We start from the raw sequence: 19,991 nt of genomic DNA, 5'->3' as shown, positions 1-19,991 counted from the left end.
TGAGATTTGATCAATATGTTAAGCTAAAACAATTGGGTATTTTCTTTTAATAATTCTACTTTATATTATGTAAAAAAATTATGTAGTATATTTTGTTTACAAGTTTTCAACTATAACTTTCTTGTCACTAAATGTTAAAATCATATTATACTTAGTAAGTAGGCAAATTTAGTTGATTAATAAAGGTGAATTAAGATAGAAAATGGTTTCATTTACCCAAAATTTTCAAATAAATTGGTATAATTCCTCTCAAATTTAAATTTACCAACAAAAACAAAATTATTAAACAATAAAAAAAACTATATTTTTTCAAATAGAAAAAAAAAAAACAAAACTATTTACACTCCATAAAAAACCACTAAATTACTAAATTATAAAATGTAAATATATTTTCAAATTTTCTATTTTTGAAATTTTTTATATAAAAATCCCAATATTATTGACTAAAACATAATTAATCAAAAATAAAATTTTAATTTTTTTAAGGAATATTACCGTAGGGATTACAACGCAAAACACACGTGGTAAGACCCAATTGAAAGGCCTACGAGAGCAATAAAATTGTGGGCTCTTCTTCATGGGCTGTAGATATCATGTTTCAAAGTTGGGCCAATCTAAATGGAAAATTATGTCTGCCTACTTAAATTAAGTAGTAGTGGGATAGTTATTAGATTCAAAATAATTAAATATATAATAATATTTAAAAAAATTGTATATATAATAAAAAGTTTTCAAATTCTATCAATGATATAAGTTTATCGTCGATATACCATGTTTCAAATATTGATCTATTACTGATAGATTATACTAGTCTATCAACGATAATTTTGTTATATTTACAATTTTTTTAAAATGTTGCTATATCCTTAATTATTATTCATAAAATTATCATCAATTACAATTTTTTTTATGTAATTAATTTATATTTTAATAAAAACAGTATACATATTTCCACAAATAATAGTATAATTTTATTGAAATTCTAAAATAGTTAGACAAAGATCAACAAAAGAAGAAATCATTTACAATTTTTCTTTTTGGTATATATTCAATGGCAAAAAACATCAACATCCTCTTTCTTGATGTCCAAAAACGTCCACAAAGGTTTAGTCGTCAACAAAGATAAAAACTGTAGTAGTATCCGCTTCCTCCCCCATCCTCTATCTACTTGGAGAATTTTCGTCTCGTTCATATAGGTTCCCGTAAGTAATGAATACTATCTCTAAATTTGATATATGTTTTAAATCGGTTTTTACGAATTATTAAATTCTTTTTTTATTTCATCAAACATCATTAAACTTATAGTTTCTCTTTATATTTGGTTCCATCAATTTTATTCTATATGCAGTAATATTCAAATCGATTTTTGAAAAAAGTTAGACAGTATGTATAGTTAATAGTAAAAAGGTATAATATGATTAACATTTTAACAATAGCTCTAAATAAGTTCTTCTTAGTATTAATAAGATTTGGAGAAATTTAATTACATATAAACTTCACACTTTAACTAAATCTTCCCGTTCTTAACATTTTACAAAATCTAAGAACCTCGTTGTTCCATTTACACTCTTCACACGTGTACTTTCCATAATAATCATCCTCATCTTTTGAATCCCAAACATTTATTTTCTCGTTAACCCTACAGTTAATATTTTTATCACACTTCCGACCATAGGACGAATCTCCCTCCGACAACGAAATCTTATTCTTAATCCAAATATACGATACGAACTCCTTAACTCTCTGACGACATTCTATCATTTTATTCCCTAATTTCACCTCATTGTTCTTCAAGAACTCAAGTCCTTCGTCTTTCAAATTGGAAGCATACAAAATAACACCAAATACATAACAAGCATCCACATACCCTTTTTGAGCCGATCGTTTTAAATAAGCCATTCCAGAAGCTTCTTTACAATGAGTGAAAAATTCCAACATTCCTTTTCGATATAGGCTCTCTGGATTTTCACTATTGTTGCAAGTTTCCATGAATGACCAAAATTTCGGACTGTTGTTCCATAGAAGATTCCTGAAGTTTCCAAGAGACACATGTTGAAATATGTATCGGTCGTTAGATGCTTCAAGAAAATGTTTGGTGGCTAATTTGGCTTGGATCAAGTCAATGTAAGAAGAAGTTGCAACTTTTGCAAGAACTTCGGTTAATAAATCGTTTGGGAGTGATTTAATGACAGTTGGAGATAAGACGTCTATCTGATTCTTTTCTGTTATTCTGCATGTAATAAATTATATGAAAAATTAGTAATAATAAAATCAATAACAACAACGATAATAGATTTTGAGATGAAGTATTTATTACAGACTAACTTTACAAAAATAATTTATTAGAAAAATAATAAAAGTTATTTACAATTACTTTTAAGCAAAAGTCAATCATTTATATGTGAGAAAAAATTAAGCAAATGTGTATGAAAGAAACCAAACCCTACAAAATTCACAAACTACAAGGACACTATTACATGACGACTCCAAAGCCTTCATTTAGTAAAATATACATTAAATAACTAAACTAACTTATCTCAGGTTTCGCCTAAGGTATCTATTATCTTCGATCACAAATAGATGATAAATTTTTGCTATATTTATAAATATTTTAGTTAATTTTACACTATTTGAAAACAAACCAATTCAATAAACGTATTCTAATATACTAGAAACACACCAAAAGTTAAAATTCCATAGACTAAAAAAATTATTTTATCGTAATAATATACAATAACTAAAAAGAAAATCATAAGAAATAGCAAATTTAACAAAACATTTACAATATATAACAAGTTTTCAGATTCTTTCAATAATAAACATCACTAGACATTGATATACTTCTATCAATCGTATCGATAAAATCTAAAATTTATTTTAATTTATTTTACTATATTTAAAAATATACGTTCGTATATTAAATTGCATGAAAAAGAAAGATTAAAGATACCTTGAAATTTGAGTGTCCAAAGCTACTGAATCTCTTTTGGGCTGATTGGTAGTCATGGTTCAACCCTTTTCCTTTTGTTTTAAGAGCGTCGTCGTTTAGTTGTTTTGGGAATGGATTTGAAGAGAGTGAGGAAATTAAAGAGAAGAGGGGAAGTTATTTATAAGCAGACTTAATCAAATGTGTTTCCTAATAGGATTAGTAATTATAAAGGAAGGGATCCTAATTAATGTTAATTAAATTCCTTGTTTTATTTAAGGAATTTAATTTGCTTTTTCCTCTTTTACTTCCGATTGCTTCTTTACTTCCGATTTATCTTTCCGTTTTCAAAAACAAATTCTAAGTTATTTATCTGTTCTTATTTTATCTTTAAAAAAAAATCAAAAGGTTGAATTAAAATTATTTTATTTTATTTTTATTTTTGGGTATATTATGTGTCATTGTATCTATGTGCCAATTTCTTCATTTGAGCCCATGGGCTTTGACGTTTTTCACTTTAAATCCATTGTATTAGAGAGCCCAATCGTAAGGGCCCATTTTTATAGCGAATCAATTTATATTCTTTAATGTTAAGAGATATTATATACAACATTTAGAAGAGAGGAAAAATATATCTTATAATCCAATTTTTTAATATAATTTTATTTTTCATAAAAAAATATTTTTTAAAGAAAAAGGAATAATGAAAGACTTCTTCTTTAGAAAATGAAAGATATGCTCTCTCTCACTTGTGCTTTTATCTCTAGTAACCTTTTACACTCTATTATATGGTTTCTCTTCTTTCTAGGCTATATCATTTAAAGTTTGTCTATACACATAGGGAAATATTAAAAAAATAAAAGAAAAGGTGTGAGGAGACTAATGAGAACGACAAGGATAATTATCAATTAATCGTCGTTTGATTCTACAATTTGAAATATAATGTTTTGGGCCCTATTTATAATATAAAACTTATTATGTCTCAACTATTTTCAATTCAATTATCGTTCACACTGTTTTCGCGTTTCACAATTCCATTTTAGTTCTATCTTCGATTACTCACGTTTTTCAACATTCCTCTAATTCTCAATAATTCTGATTACATTTCAGTTCTCCAAACAACCTTATAATATAAAGGCAACAACGAAAAATAAAGAATAGAGATATTTCTCTAATGATTATAATTAGGGAAACGTCACGAATATAAAGGCAACAACGACGAAATACAAGAGAGCAACATTATAGAAAAATTAAATCACCAACAAAAGATAAAAAGGATAAATTGGATTCTTTTTCATTAACTTCATTCCACGTTTTCTTCACTTCATGTGTCCTTAACTTTACCGTGTACTCCACGGACTAAATTAAAAAAAAAAAATCTAAATTTTATTTTGAAAAATGTTGTTTCTTTATTTTACTATTTACTAAAAAAAAAATCAAATTTTAGGGTTTCATTAAACATGATTAAATTTGTTATCTTTTCAAATAAACTAAAATACGTGGTTACAAAAAATGATTCCCATGCAAAAAAAGGGAATAATAATAATAATTGAAGAGGGAATGATGAACCACTCTCAATAATTTTTCACTATAAGACAACATGAATGGAATTTTTTATTTACATATCCCTATGCAGTCTACTACTCTATTTATTTGTTGCAAAAACACCCATCATCAAGAATCATTTTTCTGTTTTTTTTCTTCTTTTATATTTCTTTTCTTTAAAAGTACAATTTGGTTTATTGGCATTTATTTAGCCTATAAATTTCAATATGTTTCATAGTCTATGAAAGAATTCGAAACCGAATCTTTCATCAATTGTGTTAACAACAATGTATGATTGACAAAAAAAATGTGAATAGTGAAGAAGAAAAAAACGAAGACGAAATAATGAGATTAAGTTAGTATTTTGAAAAAAAATAAGCAATTTTAATAAAGTTAAATTGGAAATTTTAATACATACCAAAATTTGGGAAATAGTTTTTTTTAATTCAATGACTTTCTGTTTGGTTTGTAATTGATTTTTAATAAAGGCTCAAATCAAATATTTAATTGTATAGTTTTTTATGATAATATTAATTAAGAATTTGATTCTCATTTTATTAGTAATAGCATTTGCAAGACTAAACCTATAGGTTATCGTTTTAATTAAAATAATATTAATACTAAACAAATCATTTACCACTGATTTGTGGTAACTTATTATAAGTTACCATTAAACAATACAAAAAAACTTATAGAAAACAACTTAAATATGTAGTTCACTAACCGTTTGTTAATTACATAATTTTTCAAAATACAATTCGCATTATTAGATTATAGAGTTTATATATTGTATTTGTCTAAACCCTAAAAGTTAAAATCATAAATAAATAATTTGATTCTCATACTAGGTTGTTCGTAACACCATATATCAAATTCAAGGCATTACAACAAATTTTATTGAAGCGTTAATTATTAGTTATAAATATTTGATTTTGGGTTTAGTAGCGCCACATACCAAATTCAACGCTTGCATAATTCAAAATGGCATAAACTCGTATCACTGACTTCTTACACGTTCTCGTATATTATATATACATTTTAATTTATTTTTTTTTCTAATTTAGTCATTCATTTTTTCTTAAACTCTACTATGAGATTTGAATTTATCTTGTGTGGTATCATATCAAAAGTTATTTTGATTTTAAAACATAAATTTTGTAAAATTGTTCAAAAAAAAGTTTAGATAAAATTATTGTGGCAGGGACTAAACTAAAAATCTAAGAAAAAAAATGAGATTTTAAATACTTGTGGACCAAAAAATAAATACAAACAATTCAGCTAATTAAAAAATAGAAATCAAACATGTGATCCATAATGAAATATAATGACAAATTTGAGACCAAACAATTTGTTTGAAATCCAAAAAATATATACATACAAATAGAAACAACAAAAGACCAAATTATTTCAAATGAAAAGTATGGATTTTAATAATTTTGATGTAATTATAAGAATTTATCAATTTTATTTTTTCTAAAACATATTAAGTTGGGTTAATTTTGTCTTTTCACTATCATTTATTAGGGTTTTTTTTATTGGAAGTTTGCTATTAGGTTGTTCGGGAGAGAAGTTTTATCGTGAATCAAATTTGACCTCTTTCAAGTTTAGCAAAGAGTTTATTGAGTCACATGTTAATAACATTTAAGTGAAATAGATCGTCTTTATCTTATGGAGTAAAAAACTCGTTATTTATCTCAAGATATTTAATATTAAAATAATATAGTTCACGTCTAACCCAATTATTATAATTGAAATTGAGTTTCTGGTGACTTGAGAATTTGGAGTGTTTTCATCCAAAAACCATTTTTTTTATAATTTCAATTCGGATTTTTGCATCATTTGCCAATTTTGAGAGTTTTATCCCATTGTTTAAATTTAAATTCTGATATTTTTTAGGATTGGAATCAATACATTTAGACGGTTACTAAGTAATTTTCTCTAAAGTTATTGAACATGACGTGAGATTTATTTCACTCTTTACCTTTTTTTTCTAGGTTAAAAAAAAACATTTTTAAAATAAGTGTGAGACTTAAAAACTACAAAATATATAAAAATTGCAATCATTATCATTTTGATAACTAAAATCTAATTATAAACCTACCGATTAGATTTTAATTTCAAGGTCTAATTTTATAGACTAATCTTGTAATTCAATCAAATTAATTACTTTTTTTAGTATCATAAAATTGAGAGATTCGAAGTTGACAATAAGTCAATTAAAGTATGTTCATAAGTCACGATCACAAAATTAAATATCGTATAAAAATAAAATGAAAATGAAAATAGTTGTAGGGATTAAAAACATAATAGGGACGTTGTAACGACAATATTCAAATTATTAGGTCTTGAAAAGGAAAAATATTTGCTTAAAGAAGAAAAAAAAAAGATTCGAATTATTAGAGAAAGAGATAAACGACAACAAAGAATCCCAACTTGAATCTTGACCTCTATTTTTTATTCGGATATTATTCATTTCTATTGATTAGATTTCAATTTCCATAATGTTTACCTTTTTTTTCTTTTCTAAAATTTTAGCTTATTTCAAATTTAGTTTTCATAATTTAAAAATATTTATTTTCTTTTCTAGATTTTTTTAAAAATTCTTTTAATAAATATAATAAAACATCCAAATATATAAGATCTCAAAATCAAGGGATAATAAAATTATAATGTTTTACCCTTCCTCTCCATTTCTTTATTCCTTACTATCTTTCTGTTGCTTTCTATCGTTCTTTTTATGTAATTTATATATATATATATATATATATTTTAAATCATCATTTTTATTTTCAATTAGTTATGTATTTTTAAAAAATATTATATAACACATGAAAATAGTGATACACCTCAAATCTAAATAATATATTGAAAAATAAATCATTTAGATTTGAAATCAATTTTGTAGTGGATCTTGAAACGTAGTACCAATTAATGTTAAGAAAATGATCATATAGTCAAATTGAAACGATTATGTATCGAATATATTAAACGCGCGAGTGGCCAATTAAGTTGACTGAAGCATTTGTATTTCATTATGGACTTTTGAAAGTGAATATTTTATCTGTTTATTATATATTTTTAAAATATCTTTTCATAAATTATGAACTAAAATTATATTTGGGGTAATTAGTTATGGGAGGAAGACACACGTCAATGACACGGAGGTACCCACGTCCAGGTGGAAGTCAGTTATTGGTTGTTGAGTCACTATTTCACAGGTTATCGCTATCAAAGTATTGATATTTCCCTCTTTTTAACAAGTCGTTGAGTTTCCCAAAAAAAACATATTCAAGTCTTTGTCAATTAATTATAAAAGTAAAATATTCTATTTTCGAGATTCTGTTCAATTTTTAAAAATAAAAGATTCCACACAACTACTAATCTTTTTTTCTAAAAAATATAATCCAATTATAGTGAAACTTTTTTCCAATCCCATTCACAAATAAATAATTTAAAATTTAACTCATCATTTGTTTTGCAACCATTAAATACCTTTTTAAGCATAATTTTATCACAACAGTTTAAATAAAAACGATTTTTCAAAAAGTTTTTTCTTTCAATATTTGGTAATAATTTTTGTATCGTATTTTTTATTTTCTAAAATTAACCTTACTTCTTTTCTTCCAATTTTGAAATCAAAAATAAATTTTAAAAAGTTTTTTTTGTTCGAATTTTAGTTTTGTTTTATAAAAATAGTATTTACGAACTTAATTTTAAAAAATAATTTTTTTCTACTATGATGTTTTATTGGAAGTATGTTTGCAATTAAATAATCTTTCGTACATATGACTTCACGCTTTTCAATGTCTATCAGAAAATATCAATTTTAATTTTGTTTATACTCTATTTTATTAAAAAATTTGCTATAGTTTATAAATAATCTTTTTTTACTCCTTTTATGTATTGAAAAAGTATATGTTATTTTCTTTTCTTGTTATGTATTGTTTTTTTAATGTAAAATTCTATATTTTTTTTACAAAGCAATTATTAAAGTTGAGTAAATTGCATAGTCCACTTGTAAGTTATGATGTACCAATTGAACTATAAGTATTTAATAGTATAAATGGGACCATATTATAAACCAAATTATATGAACTTCCACTTGATCAACATATATGAAAAAAGATCCATCACCACTAATTAAGTGCGTACAAAAATGGTTAAAATATTACTATATATATTTAAAGATTATAAGTTTGAATGAATTGTTAACTGTCATGAAAAAATAAGTGCTAAGAAAAGTTTAATTTCTTTTTTTAACTTTTGTTAAGATGAATTATTGTAATGTAATAATAATAGACACGAATTGACATCTCTTTTCTTAAACTACTTTTTTGATTGAATTTTGCAAAAGAAAAAAAAATCAATTTTAACATTTGTCCAAATATTTGTACTTACTAAATTAATATTTATGGAAAATTAATTTATAAAACTAAAAAAGAAAAGGTTGAACTCTCCACACCTTTCTCATTATCGTCCCCTCACATCGCAAAGGGTCATTTGAGATATGACGTCAATAAGTTTTATATAACATTTGACAATATATTGTTTATATTTATTCTATATTCATAAATATTTTTTTAAAAAAAACCAATTTCGTCATTGTATTTTAGAATTTGTTGTCGTTATAGAGAGGGTATGAATTTTACTTAAATAGTTTTAATATTTTGTTAATTTTTAGTATTCTGCTTACATTTTTTTTCATGAAAATTTCAATGGATTAAATCTAAACATTATTGAAAATATATAGATTGAAATTGTATATATAAAAAAAACAGAGAACATGTTAATATTTTAACCAAAAATAAAAAATAAAAAATGTTATTTAATACAACAAAATAAAGCAAAATATTTATAAATATAGGCTTTTATATGTGTAGATAAAAATCTATTAGTATTTGTTTGATAGATTTGTAAATTTTCTTATAATTTTGTTAAAAAGAAAAAGATATATTAAGAATGGCTTATATTATCTACTTTAATTTGTGAATGTTATTAGAAACTTTTCAAAACCTTTCTTCCAACCATCCAATTTGCTTTGTAGTCCTTAAGAAAATCTTTTTCTTTTTTTTTTTTGGAAAAATAATAATTGAAGAGATTGAAGGGTGGGACCCATATTGTAAAGGGATTGATTATGATTACTTCTTTGGTCACTGGACGCCCCTACTCCCCACGTCCCCTTTCCTCTTTTTTCTCATTCAACCCTTCCATCCTATTTCCCATTTTTTAAAATATTATAAGCTATAACAAAATTAGATGGTAAATATTTTTGTAAAATTTGTTTTTCTGAAAAAATAACTAAAATTTATTTGATAATTAATTATTTATTAAAAAAGTAGTATAAGCTTAGTCTCTCCAGTGTGAGATAAATTATGAAATGTATGTCCATTAGTATACATTTTTTGAAAATTTATTATATTTACATTTAAATTCTAAAATATTAGTGACAACGAAAGTATATATGTTTAATTAACAAATAAAACTGTTTGTGTTTTATAGCATGTTTATATTTAAGGTGAGTATGATAGACTGAAAAATCGAATCAACCAACTTCAGTAGATAAACAAGTAGATAAACAATGTTGGATTAGTTTTAGAAAGTTTCAAATAGAGAATTTATAAAAATTATTTTTAAGCATTAAATTCAATCTATTCCGACTCATCCATGGTAGTTCTATATTTAAAAGTATGCATTATTTTTCGTAAAATTGTTTGCAATTCATAAATTATTTAGTTAAAATATGATTTGGTTGGAGTTCAAACCCTCATTTTCTTTAAACGTATTTACATGATTTTCCTAAACCGTTTTTAGGTTGGAAACATGGTCTCATCCTCCTCTATAAAAAGCTGCACCAACTGCAATGCCCATTGTCTTACCATTGCACTCAAAATCGAGCCAATTACGCCACTAATACTTCTTTTTTTTTTTTCTCTCTTCGGCTAAAATGGCTACTCCCACTCCGGCTCCGGCTCTTAACGGTTGTTGAATCTTGAGCATTTTCTACACTAAAATGCACGTTTGTTTTAAAATTAATGGCGATTAAGTGAAATAATTAATTGTAATTTTTCTTTACCAGACGAAGAGCGATTGATTCAAAAGAAATACTGGATTGAACATTCAGCCAGATTAACGGTAGAGGCTATGCTGCTGGATTCGAACGCCTCTGATCTCGACAAAGAAGAACGACCTGAAGTATTAATTTCATTTTCATTCGATCAAAACACTTTAAAATAGTCTCGCGTTTCGATTTCAATTTCGATTTTGTAGTTTCAATGTGGGGAGTTTAATTTTGATTTCGATTTTGAAAGAATTTTGGAATTTCCTTTTGCAGGTGCTTTCTCTGCTTCCGCCTTACGAAGGAAAATCGGTACTGGAACTTGGAGCCGGCATTGGTCGTTTCACCGGTGATTTAGCGGTGAAGGCTGGGCAGGTTCTGGCATTGGACTTCATCGAGAGTGTGATCAAGAAGGTAATTGATATTTGGATTTAATGTTATGAACTCGTTGAATGGGATCCAAATGGAAACAGAGAACTGGTATTTGATTTAGGAATTCAATTTTTTTTAAACCCTAATTTTTGTTGTTATATAATATGTAGAATGAAAGTATTAATCGGCACCACAAAAACGTAAAGTTCATGTGTGCGGATGTAACTTCTCCGGAGCTTAAAATTTCGGAAAATTCGGTGGATTTGATCTTCTCGAATTGGCTGCTCATGTATTTATCTGATATCGAGGTAAACTATTAATTACGTACTCCATATTATTTTTTTTGTAATGTTATATTTTAGTTTAGCATGCTCTTCTTTTTCTTACACAGTAAATAATAAAACTAAACTGAGCTAAAAATTTTCAATAAATGTTATTGTTTTGGTACTTTCTTTTCTTTTTGGTCTTTGACGTTTGATGGGTTTGTACGTTCAGATTTAATTGACAGCTTTGTAAGTGAGTTTTATTAAATTGTTAAGAGTGTGTTTAGGAAAGGATTTGTAGAAAAACTCCATTCCTTCTTTTGGCTCAAGTAATTGGTGGTGTTTCACTACAAAAAGAAACGTTAACCTTTGGACACTAATTAGATGCATATGCATCCATCTCATAACTTCTCCATCTCCCACCCCATTTTACCTTTTTAAAAATAAAAATATAGCCATGTGTTAGATTTTTATTGGGTGGAGCAAGGGTTGCAAATAAGATGAGTTTTTTTTCTCCTAAACTTTATATCAATTCTGGATTTCAAGATTTCATAACTCAGTTCATAATTTCTTACTATCTTGTTCCAAACCCTTCCTTGAAAACCTATTTTAATTTATAGTTTTTTTTTCATGCTTTTATTATCCACTTTTATGTTTATATTCTGTTGGGAATCAAATTATGTATATATAAAAAAGTTAAAATTTGAAAATTGATGTATTTTAAAGAAAGGTGAAAAACTTACCGATAAATTGTGAAGAAATAAGTATACAATTTAAAAACAAAATACTCATTCGAGATGTATTGTAACTTTAAATTTTGTACTAACTAAATATAAAATTAAAAATTGAAACATTTATTAAGCACAAAATTGTTGAAGATGTGTTGTTAAGTTAATCTTTCTTCTTTTTTAATTTTTGTTTTACTAGTTAGATTTAGTAGATTTGTCTAAAAAATTTGGTTTAGAAGAGGTCAAACTTGAAAGGAAGCATTTAGCCTTTCAAAAATAAATAAAGTTAATGATGGAAAAATAATGCAGGTGAAGAATCTGGCAGAAAGAATGGTGAAATGGCTAAAAGTTGGGGGCCATATTTTCTTTAGAGAATCTTGTTTCCATCAATCTGGGGATTGTAAACGAAAATACAACCCCACCCACTACCGAGAGCCACGTTTCTACACTAAGGTAAAACTTAAAACTCCTCTTTTTTTTACTGCCTTAACTTGGAAAGTGACATAGTTTTGGAGTGATTTTACTAGTTGAAGTTGTGGTGGGTCTTACAAGTATAAGTTATTAAAACCAATACTGATTAGTTAAATATGGGGTTGATGTGATGTGAACCTGCCATGATGGGTGAAGGTGTTCAAGGAGTGTCATATGCAAGATGAAAGTGGAGATAGCTATGAGCTATCTCTTGTTGGATACAAATGTATTGGAGCTTATGCAAGGAACAAGAAGAATCAGAATCAGGTAAATTCACCAAATCCTCATTTTTCTGCTCTGTTTTCTTGAACTTTATATATAAAAGGATAGATAAAAGTGTGTTTGTGGGTTTGTGTAGATCTGTTGGATATGGCAGAAGAAGAAATGTTCAAACGACGATAGAGGATTCCAACGCTTCTTGGATACTGTTCAATACAAATGCAGTGGCATTCTTCGATATGAACGTGTCTTTGGATCAGGCTTTGTCAGCACTGGCGGACTCGGTAAGTACTAAATTAGTTGGAAATTGACCAACTTTTTAAATCATTTTTCTTTATCTACGTCTATCAAAATTAAATATCTTATATGGATTATAATGGAAAATAAAAAACAGAGACAACAAAGGAATTTGTAGCAAAACTAGATCTAAAAGCAGGACAAAGGGTTTTGGATGTGGGTTGTGGAATTGGAGGAGGAGATTTTTACATGGCGGAGAATTTCGATGTCGAAGTTGTCGGAATAGACCTATCCATCAATATGATCTCTTTAGCTTTAGAACGAGCTATTGGACTCAAATGTGCAGTTGAATTCGAAGTGGCTGATTGCACAAAGAAAGTGTATCTAGATAACACATTTGATGTCATTTACAGCCGTGACACTATTTTACATATTCAAGTAAACCTATCTATCAATCTCTATTTTATTTATGTTTGATCGTTGAGGAAAGTGAAAAAGGATACTATAAGTTTTGTTTTGTTTCAGGACAAACCTGCTTTGTTTAGATCATTTTATAAATGGGTAAAACCCGGAGGAAAGATTTTAATAAGTGATTATTGCAAAAGTGGTGGAGTTCCTTCCTCTGAATTTGCTGAGTATATTGAACAAAGAGGGTATGATTTGCATGACATCAAATCCTACGCCAAGGTAACCTTACTTTCATGCTATTAAAATTTTCGTCATCAAAACAAAATATATGCGACATAGAAAATAGGCAATAAAATATGTGAATTTCATTAGAGAGTTCATTCTAAAAACTGTCAATAAGTTAAGGAAAAATATTATTTTGTTTCCTATTTTTTTATTTTAAGTTTTTATTTAGTTCATAAATTTCAAAAGAATATATATTTAATTGGACCGATTCAAATTTTAGTTCCTAAATTTTAAAATATTACGATTTTAGTATTGAGATTTGAGTTTTTTTCAATTTGATTTCTATGTCTTGAGATTTACACTTCTTACTCTAATGCTTCGTTATATCCTTTAGTTGTTGGTTATTAGTTAATTTTAAATAGTTATGGTATAAAAATTCTAAACCTTAATTTAATAATAATAGACAATAGTACCATTTAATTAATTTTAATTCATTTAAATTAATTAATAGTTGGTTAACGTGAAATAAAAAGTAATTAATGAAAAATCAAGATTAAAAGGGTAGATTATATTAAACAAAACCAAAATCTAATGTAAAATTATAACGTTATGGAACCATGGACTAAAAAGAAATATTTTTTTCGATTAAACTTTGGTATTGGCACCGATGTTAAAATTAATTGACTATAGAGTTGGATTAGGACGGATAGAAGAAAAAAGTGCTACTTTTAAAAAAAACTAAACTACTTTTATATCGTGATAATTGTAATTACATTCTTAAATTTTAAACTGTACAAACTAAACATTCAAACGTCTCTCCACCTTAAAATTGGACACTGAAATTGACAATCGTTGTAAAAAACAAACTTTAAATGATGAAAATTGAACCCTCTAATTTATACAATTTCAACCATGAACAGATGCTCGAGGAAGCTGGTTTCAACAATGTGGTAGCCGAGGATCGAACTGATCAGGTTTTAGTTTTTTACATGATTTCCAAATATATATAAATTAAAAGCTTTGCTTAATTTAGATTCTTCTTTCTTCTCGTTGTGGCAGTTCATGAGTGTTCTTCAAAGGGAACTTGACATTGTTGAAAAGGAAAAGGAAGCATTCATCCTTGACTTTTCTGAGGTGGGTTGTTTCTTCTTCTTCTTTTCAAATTTCAAACCCGATTTGATAACTTTTTCATTTATATAAACCCATTTTTAGATTCGTTCTTAATTTGGTCTTTGTTTTGTGAATATAATACAGGAAGATTACAATGATATCGTTGGAGGTTGGAAGGCAAAGTTGAAAAGAAGTTGGTGTGGAGAGCAGAAATGGGGATTGTTCATTGCCCATAAAACTACTAAATGATCTCCTCATCAATAAAAACTACTATTGTAATTAATTATTTTCTTGTTCAACTACTATGTTTTTCTTTTCTTCAATAATTTGGCAAGAATCGTACTATTGTTCACGTTTTCAAAGATGGCAATAAATTGCCTTACTTTACTCTTCGATTAAAGTTATGTTTAGATTGATTTGCATCATTTAAGAAACAATCTTGTATTTTCTCTTTAATCATTATGAAAAGTTGACATAACAAAGTCGATTCTAATTAATCATTCCATTAATACATTTACCTCTCTATGTCACTTCACCAAATTTAAAAAGACATCCACTGTTTTTACGAATGGGTGCCTCATTCATTGCCTGCCTCTTGCTGTTGCATATCTGTTTAGTGGTTGAGTCGGGTTTTTTCTTTCTTTCTAATCATTCTTCTTCTTACTTCTATTATTTCACTCTTTTGCTTTTTATTCGAAGCCTTGTGGTTGTGTTAGTTTCTTGAACGAATTCTTTTTTAAGAAAATGAAACATCAAAACAATTTCATCTTATATTATTTAATTTAGAAAATTGACAAAATATTTATAAAATAGAGTAAGATTTTAGATTCCATTAACAATAGAAATTGATAAAGATATATGTTTGTAATAATCACAGTGATAGATAGTATAGATAGTTAAAAATGTTCCTTAAATTTATTTGATGTATTTGTGAAAATTTTATGCATTGTTAAAAAATAATAATAGTTAAGAACAAAATAGCAAATTTGACCTAACAAACATTTTAAATTCTATGGCATTGATAGATAAGTCTATCAGCTTCTATCATTGTAAATAAGATAATTATAATCAATGGTCATTTGAAGAATAATAATGAATGATATAGCAACATTTTAAAAAATTGCAAATATAACAAAATTATTGCTGATACATTTATATCATTGATAGACTTCTATGATCTATTAGTGATAGATCAATATTTACAATATGGTCTATTGATAATGGACGTGTATTATTGATAGAATTGGATAAATTTTGCTATATTTATAAATTTTTTAAAATGTTGCTATATAATTAATTATTTTAAATATAATAATTAAATTTGAAACTATCTCTCGTCAATATTTGATGTTTAACGAAAATAAATATTTTAATTTATTTTACTATTATTAAAAATAAAATAAGAATGCCACGTCAATTATTCTCTTTTTCTGTAGCTTCGATACAACTCAGCAATGGCGTCCTTCGTTAAATCTACTGCTGATTGTAAGTCAGTGAGGGAAAGAAGAAGCTTTTAAAATTCATACATTTTTCTTTCTGAGATTTCGCTTTCCATTCTCATCGACCATCATTTTTATTTGAGATTTTAAATCGTAATTTTAGTGGAAGAACGGGAGAGACAGAAGAAGTATTGGATTGAGCATTCTTCAGATTTGACTATGGAGTCGATGATGGTCGATTCCGATTCGCATGAACTTGACTCGGAAGAAACAGCTGAAGTAACTCACTCACTCACTCTCACTCACGCTATCTTCAAAATTAACATTACACTAAAATTTCGCACTAATAAATCCAATTCCTCTTTATCTCTGTAGGTGATTTCGCTTCTTCCGCCGTACGAGGGGAAGACGGTGGTGGAGCTTGGGGCTGGCATTGGCCGTTTCACGTCGGAGTTAGCTCAAAGGGCGGCGCAGGTTATAGCTGTTGACTTCGTTGAAGATGTAATTAGGAAGGTAATTTTTCAAATGCAACCGTGGTTTTTTTTTTTATAGTTCTTCTTCATTTCTTCTCAGTTGTTTTAATTTTTCAGAATGAAAGCATCAATGGGCATCACAAGAATGTGAAGTTTCAATGTGCTGATGTGACCTTCTCGGAACTTGATATTCATGAGGACTCCGTAGATTTCATCTTCTCAAATTTGCTGCTCATGTATTTGTCTGATGAAGAGGTACGAACAGTTTTTCTTCTTGTTCATGTTCTTCTCTTAGTTTAGTATTGATGGAGCCATGAACAACCTATTGATAGTATGGATGTGAGGAGAACATCTCACTTGATACTAATTGGATTCAATATATTTCACAAGGGGGACTGAATCATTGATTCATTACAAATTGTTAAGTACGGTGTCTACTCGTTATGATTTTGAAATACACAACTAAATCGTTACAAATTAAGGCTGTGTTACTAAATTCTACCTTTCATGAGAAATCAAGGACCAAAAGTGTTTTTTAACCTATTTTCATTAATCAAGTCAAAGATGTAGGACAAGTGAATGAATGAATATTCAGTGAGAGGTTTGGCTTGGTGGTCCTTAGTTTGATGAGTATTGTTGGGATGAGATTATTTCACTTGGGCTATTGAGGGATTTGCAGATTGTGAAATTTTTTGCCCCCACCGATGTAAGAAAAGTCGATGCTTATTCATATGATAGTTTAAAAGAAAACAAAACACGTGAGATTCCTCAAATTCTCTTGCTTTCTCCTAATATTCACATTCATTTTTCGACATGTTTAAACGTGAAGAGATTTACACTGATCTCTCTGCAGTTGGACAAATTTTTAGTCGGCACAAAGCTTGTGTTACCATTTTATTTATCTCCTCAGATCAATTTTTCAATTTGGTAAATATGCATCCATATCTTGGATCTACATCATATCTGAAATACGAATTTGATGGTAATCATTTCTAATGAATTACCCTATCATTTAATTCCTTGGTGCGTCGTAGGAGCTTCTGTTTTGTTAGTAATTCTATAGTCTGCGTTTCATACAATGTTGGTGTATGGACTGCAGGTAAAATTGCTTGCAGAAAGGATGATCAAATGGTTGAAGGTTGGAGGTTATATTTTCTTCAGAGAGTCTTGTTTCCAACATTACGAAAATTCTGATAAAAAAAACGATGTGTCTTACCATAGAGAACCAAGATTCTATTCGAAGGTTTGTCTTTTTAAGCTTTAGATTTTAAATGATCTGCACTTCAATGAGCTTTGGGCTTTTAATAACACCGTCTAGCACATAATAGCATCCACTGGCTGCTTCTCTGCCATTAAAACTTCTTATTGCACAGTATATATATTAGCAAAATACATACTATTCTAAATCTATTCTATTTACTTGCTAGGTTTTCAAAGAGCTGTGTTTTGTTAAAGATGATTCTGAAAATGTTTTTGAACTTTCTCTTCTTGGCTGCAAACCCACTGGAGTTTTTGGGAACAAGAAAAGTCAAAATCAGGTAAGCAACTCTTGACTATGTCTGTTCATTTTATCTTTTGTTATCTTGGCTACAAACCGGAGCATTGTCTGTTGATTCCAAGGTTTATTCTTTATAATTTCATCTTCTCATGTTTTCATGCTACAGATTTGCTGGATATGGCAAAAAGTTCGTTCTGACAATGACAGAGGGTTCCAACTATTCTTAGACACAGTTCAATACAAGAGTAGCGGAATACTGAAATACGAGCGTGTCTTTGGACATGGATTTATCAGCCCTGGGGGTTTAGGTATGAGTATGATTATGAAAGGAGCCGAATATATTGAATTAAGAAAGATAACAGAAATACATGATGAACTAAGTGTTCAAGATATTTAGAGCAGGTCACTTTCAAGCCCAATTTCGCTCACCAAAATATTGCTTACCCCTTCTTCCCTACTCACTTTATTTATAATCATACTTCCCTAATAAACTACTTAGCTGTTTACTTATATACCCTTAATATCCCTCTAATACCAATCCTATCAAATTGGTTGTACAAGATTTTAAAAAGTTCAAAAGATTTTACTGCTTGAGCACTGTTTAGCTATTTGCTCGAGTATATGCAAATCTCTACAATTCTTTGCTTAAGTGATTACTTGTGTTGGATCAGAGACAACAAAAGAATTTGTAGCCAAGTTGGACCTCAAGCCTCGCCAGAGGGTTCTTGATGTTGGTTGTGGCATTGGAGGAGCAGACTTTTATATGGCAGAAAACTTTAGCGTTGAGGTTGTAGGCATCGATCTCTCCGTCAATATGATCAGTCTTGCTCTCGAGCGTGCCATCGGACTCGCATGTTCTGTTGAATTTGAAGTTGCTGATTGTACTAAGAAAACATATCCGGATCATACTTTTGATGTCATATACAGCCGTGATACCATTTTACACATTCAAGTAAGCCATCTAGAATTTAAGAAAACAATAATGTCTTGCCATTGCAAATAACGGTATGCTTCAACATCATGTTTGAATTGTTCCAGGACAAACCCTCTCTGTTTAGATCATTCTACAAGTGGCTGAAGCCAGGAGGCAAACTTTTTATAACGGATTATTGCAGAAACGCTGGAACTTCTTCGCCCGAATTTGCCGAGTACATCAAGCAAAGAGGGTACGATCTACATGATGTAAAAGCCTACGGTCAGGTACTTCAATGAGCAATTTTACGGGGTGTTTTCAATGCATCTTTTTCAACATATTAACTTGATTCTTTCGTCTTTATTTTCATTAGATGATCGAGGATGCTGGTTTCGGTGAAGTCGTTTCTGAGGACCGTACGAACCAGGTCTAAATTCTGCATCTCTTGCTAACATTATGTGCACATGACTTGAAAAGAAACTGTAAATTGTCTTCATGTTCTAAGCGCTAACTCGTAACCTATAAATTGTCTTCATTCTCCATTCAGTTTATCCAAGTTTTGCAGCAGGAACTCGAAGCCGTTGAAGAGCAAAAAGACAGATTTATCCTTGATTTTTCTGAAGTTAGTTCCTTCTCAGTTCTACATTCATGTAGTTTATTGTCAATTCTGTCTATGATCTTTTACTTTCTATACCACAGGAAGGTTATAACGACATCGTTTGCGGATGGAAGGCAAAGCTGAACCGAAGTTTATCTGGTGAGCAGAGATGGGGTCTATTCTTTGCCAAGAAAATAAACTGAATTTTGATTGTTGGTTTATAGTTTCCTCCTTCAGCATAACCAAGTTTAGCAGTAATAATTAATATGTCCTTGATACCAAGGTTTAAATTAAATCCCGAACTTTTGATATTGGTTCATTTTGGTCTTTATACTTTTCAAATGACCATTAAAAATGAACAAAATTCAAAAAGTATTTTATAATTTGTAAGGGAGTGTGAGAATAATGGAATCGTTTCAGATTTAGCAGCAGAGCATTACATTTCTTTTCAATGTCAAAAGTCAGACAGACGTCATCCTTCTCATCTTCTTCCCTTCTTCTCATCTACACT

General features: G+C 28.4%; 3 protein-coding genes across 4 annotated transcripts; 2 read left to right on the top strand and 1 right to left on the bottom strand.

Moving 5' to 3' along the window:
• Positions 1-1,503: 1,503 nt before the first annotated feature.
• LOC101212297 (putative F-box protein At1g67623) lies at positions 1,504-3,006 on the bottom strand. Its single transcript, XM_004137506.1, has 2 exons — positions 2,951-3,006; positions 1,504-2,230 (listed from the first exon to the last, which is right to left on the bottom strand). Exons 1-2 carry the CDS (start codon positions 3,004-3,006, stop codon positions 1,504-1,506), a joined length of 783 nt encoding a protein of 260 aa, XP_004137554.1.
• Positions 3,007-10,266: 7,260 nt separating this feature from the next.
• Positions 10,267-15,056, top strand: LOC101220267 (phosphoethanolamine N-methyltransferase). The gene is made up of 12 exons (XM_004137293.3): positions 10,267-10,449; positions 10,548-10,663; positions 10,803-10,940; positions 11,069-11,206; positions 12,199-12,342; positions 12,517-12,627; positions 12,719-12,863; positions 12,974-13,254; positions 13,342-13,503; positions 14,370-14,423; positions 14,509-14,583; positions 14,704-15,056. The coding sequence occupies exons 1-12, from the start codon at positions 10,416-10,418 to the stop codon at positions 14,806-14,808; spliced, it is 1,503 nt and encodes a 500-aa protein (XP_004137341.1). The 5' UTR covers positions 10,267-10,415; the 3' UTR covers positions 14,809-15,056.
• A 942-nt stretch (positions 15,057-15,998) lies between these two features.
• LOC101220498 (phosphomethylethanolamine N-methyltransferase) lies at positions 15,999-19,964 on the top strand. 2 transcript variants are annotated; one of them, XM_031882281.1, is made up of 12 exons: positions 15,999-16,044; positions 16,162-16,277; positions 16,374-16,511; positions 16,589-16,726; positions 17,571-17,714; positions 17,899-18,009; positions 18,136-18,277; positions 18,641-18,921; positions 19,008-19,169; positions 19,256-19,309; positions 19,430-19,504; positions 19,582-19,964. In XM_031882281.1, the coding sequence occupies exons 1-12, from the start codon at positions 16,014-16,016 to the stop codon at positions 19,681-19,683; spliced, it is 1,494 nt and encodes a 497-aa protein (XP_031738141.1). In that variant the 5' UTR covers positions 15,999-16,013; the 3' UTR covers positions 19,684-19,964. The 2 variants fall into 2 exon arrangements, with proteins under 2 accessions (XP_031738141.1, XP_031738143.1); XM_031882283.1 differs by having other exon boundaries at positions 16,030-16,048.
• The last annotated feature ends 27 nt before the right edge of the window (positions 19,965-19,991 follow it).

Source organism: Cucumis sativus, chromosome 1 (genome assembly GCF_000004075.3).
Source record: "Cucumis sativus cultivar 9930 chromosome 1, Cucumber_9930_V3, whole genome shotgun sequence".
Lineage (NCBI taxonomy): Eukaryota > Viridiplantae > Streptophyta > Magnoliopsida > Cucurbitales > Cucurbitaceae > Cucumis > Cucumis sativus.
This window is presented reverse-complemented; position numbering and strand designations above follow the sequence as displayed.

What these genes read in the sequence shown, in the direction of transcription:
- LOC101212297 (XM_004137506.1), bottom strand. Translation starts at nt 3,006, where the DNA reads ATGACTACCAATCAGCCCAAAAGAGATTCAGTAGCTTTGGACACTCAA. An exon ending in TTGGACACTCAAATTTCAAG is followed by an intron (nt 2,231 to 2,950) that starts GTATCTTTAATC and finishes TATTACATGCAG; the next exon opens with AATAACAGAAAAGAATCAGA.
- LOC101220267 (XM_004137293.3), top strand. Translation starts at nt 10,416, where the DNA reads ATGGCTACTCCCACTCCGGCTCCGGCTCTTAACG. An exon ending in ACAAGAAGAATCAGAATCAG is followed by an intron (nt 12,628 to 12,718) that starts GTAAATTCACCA and finishes GGGTTTGTGTAG; the next exon opens with ATCTGTTGGATATGGCAGAA. An exon ending in ACATCAAATCCTACGCCAAG is followed by an intron (nt 13,504 to 14,369) that starts GTAACCTTACTT and finishes AACCATGAACAG; the next exon opens with ATGCTCGAGGAAGCTGGTTT.
- LOC101220498 (XM_031882281.1), top strand. Translation starts at nt 16,014, where the DNA reads ATGGCGTCCTTCGTTAAATCTACTGCTGATT. An exon ending in TGTATTTGTCTGATGAAGAG is followed by an intron (nt 16,727 to 17,570) that starts GTACGAACAGTT and finishes TATGGACTGCAG; the next exon opens with GTAAAATTGCTTGCAGAAAG. An exon ending in TTATCCTTGATTTTTCTGAA is followed by an intron (nt 19,505 to 19,581) that starts GTTAGTTCCTTC and finishes TCTATACCACAG; the next exon opens with GAAGGTTATAACGACATCGT.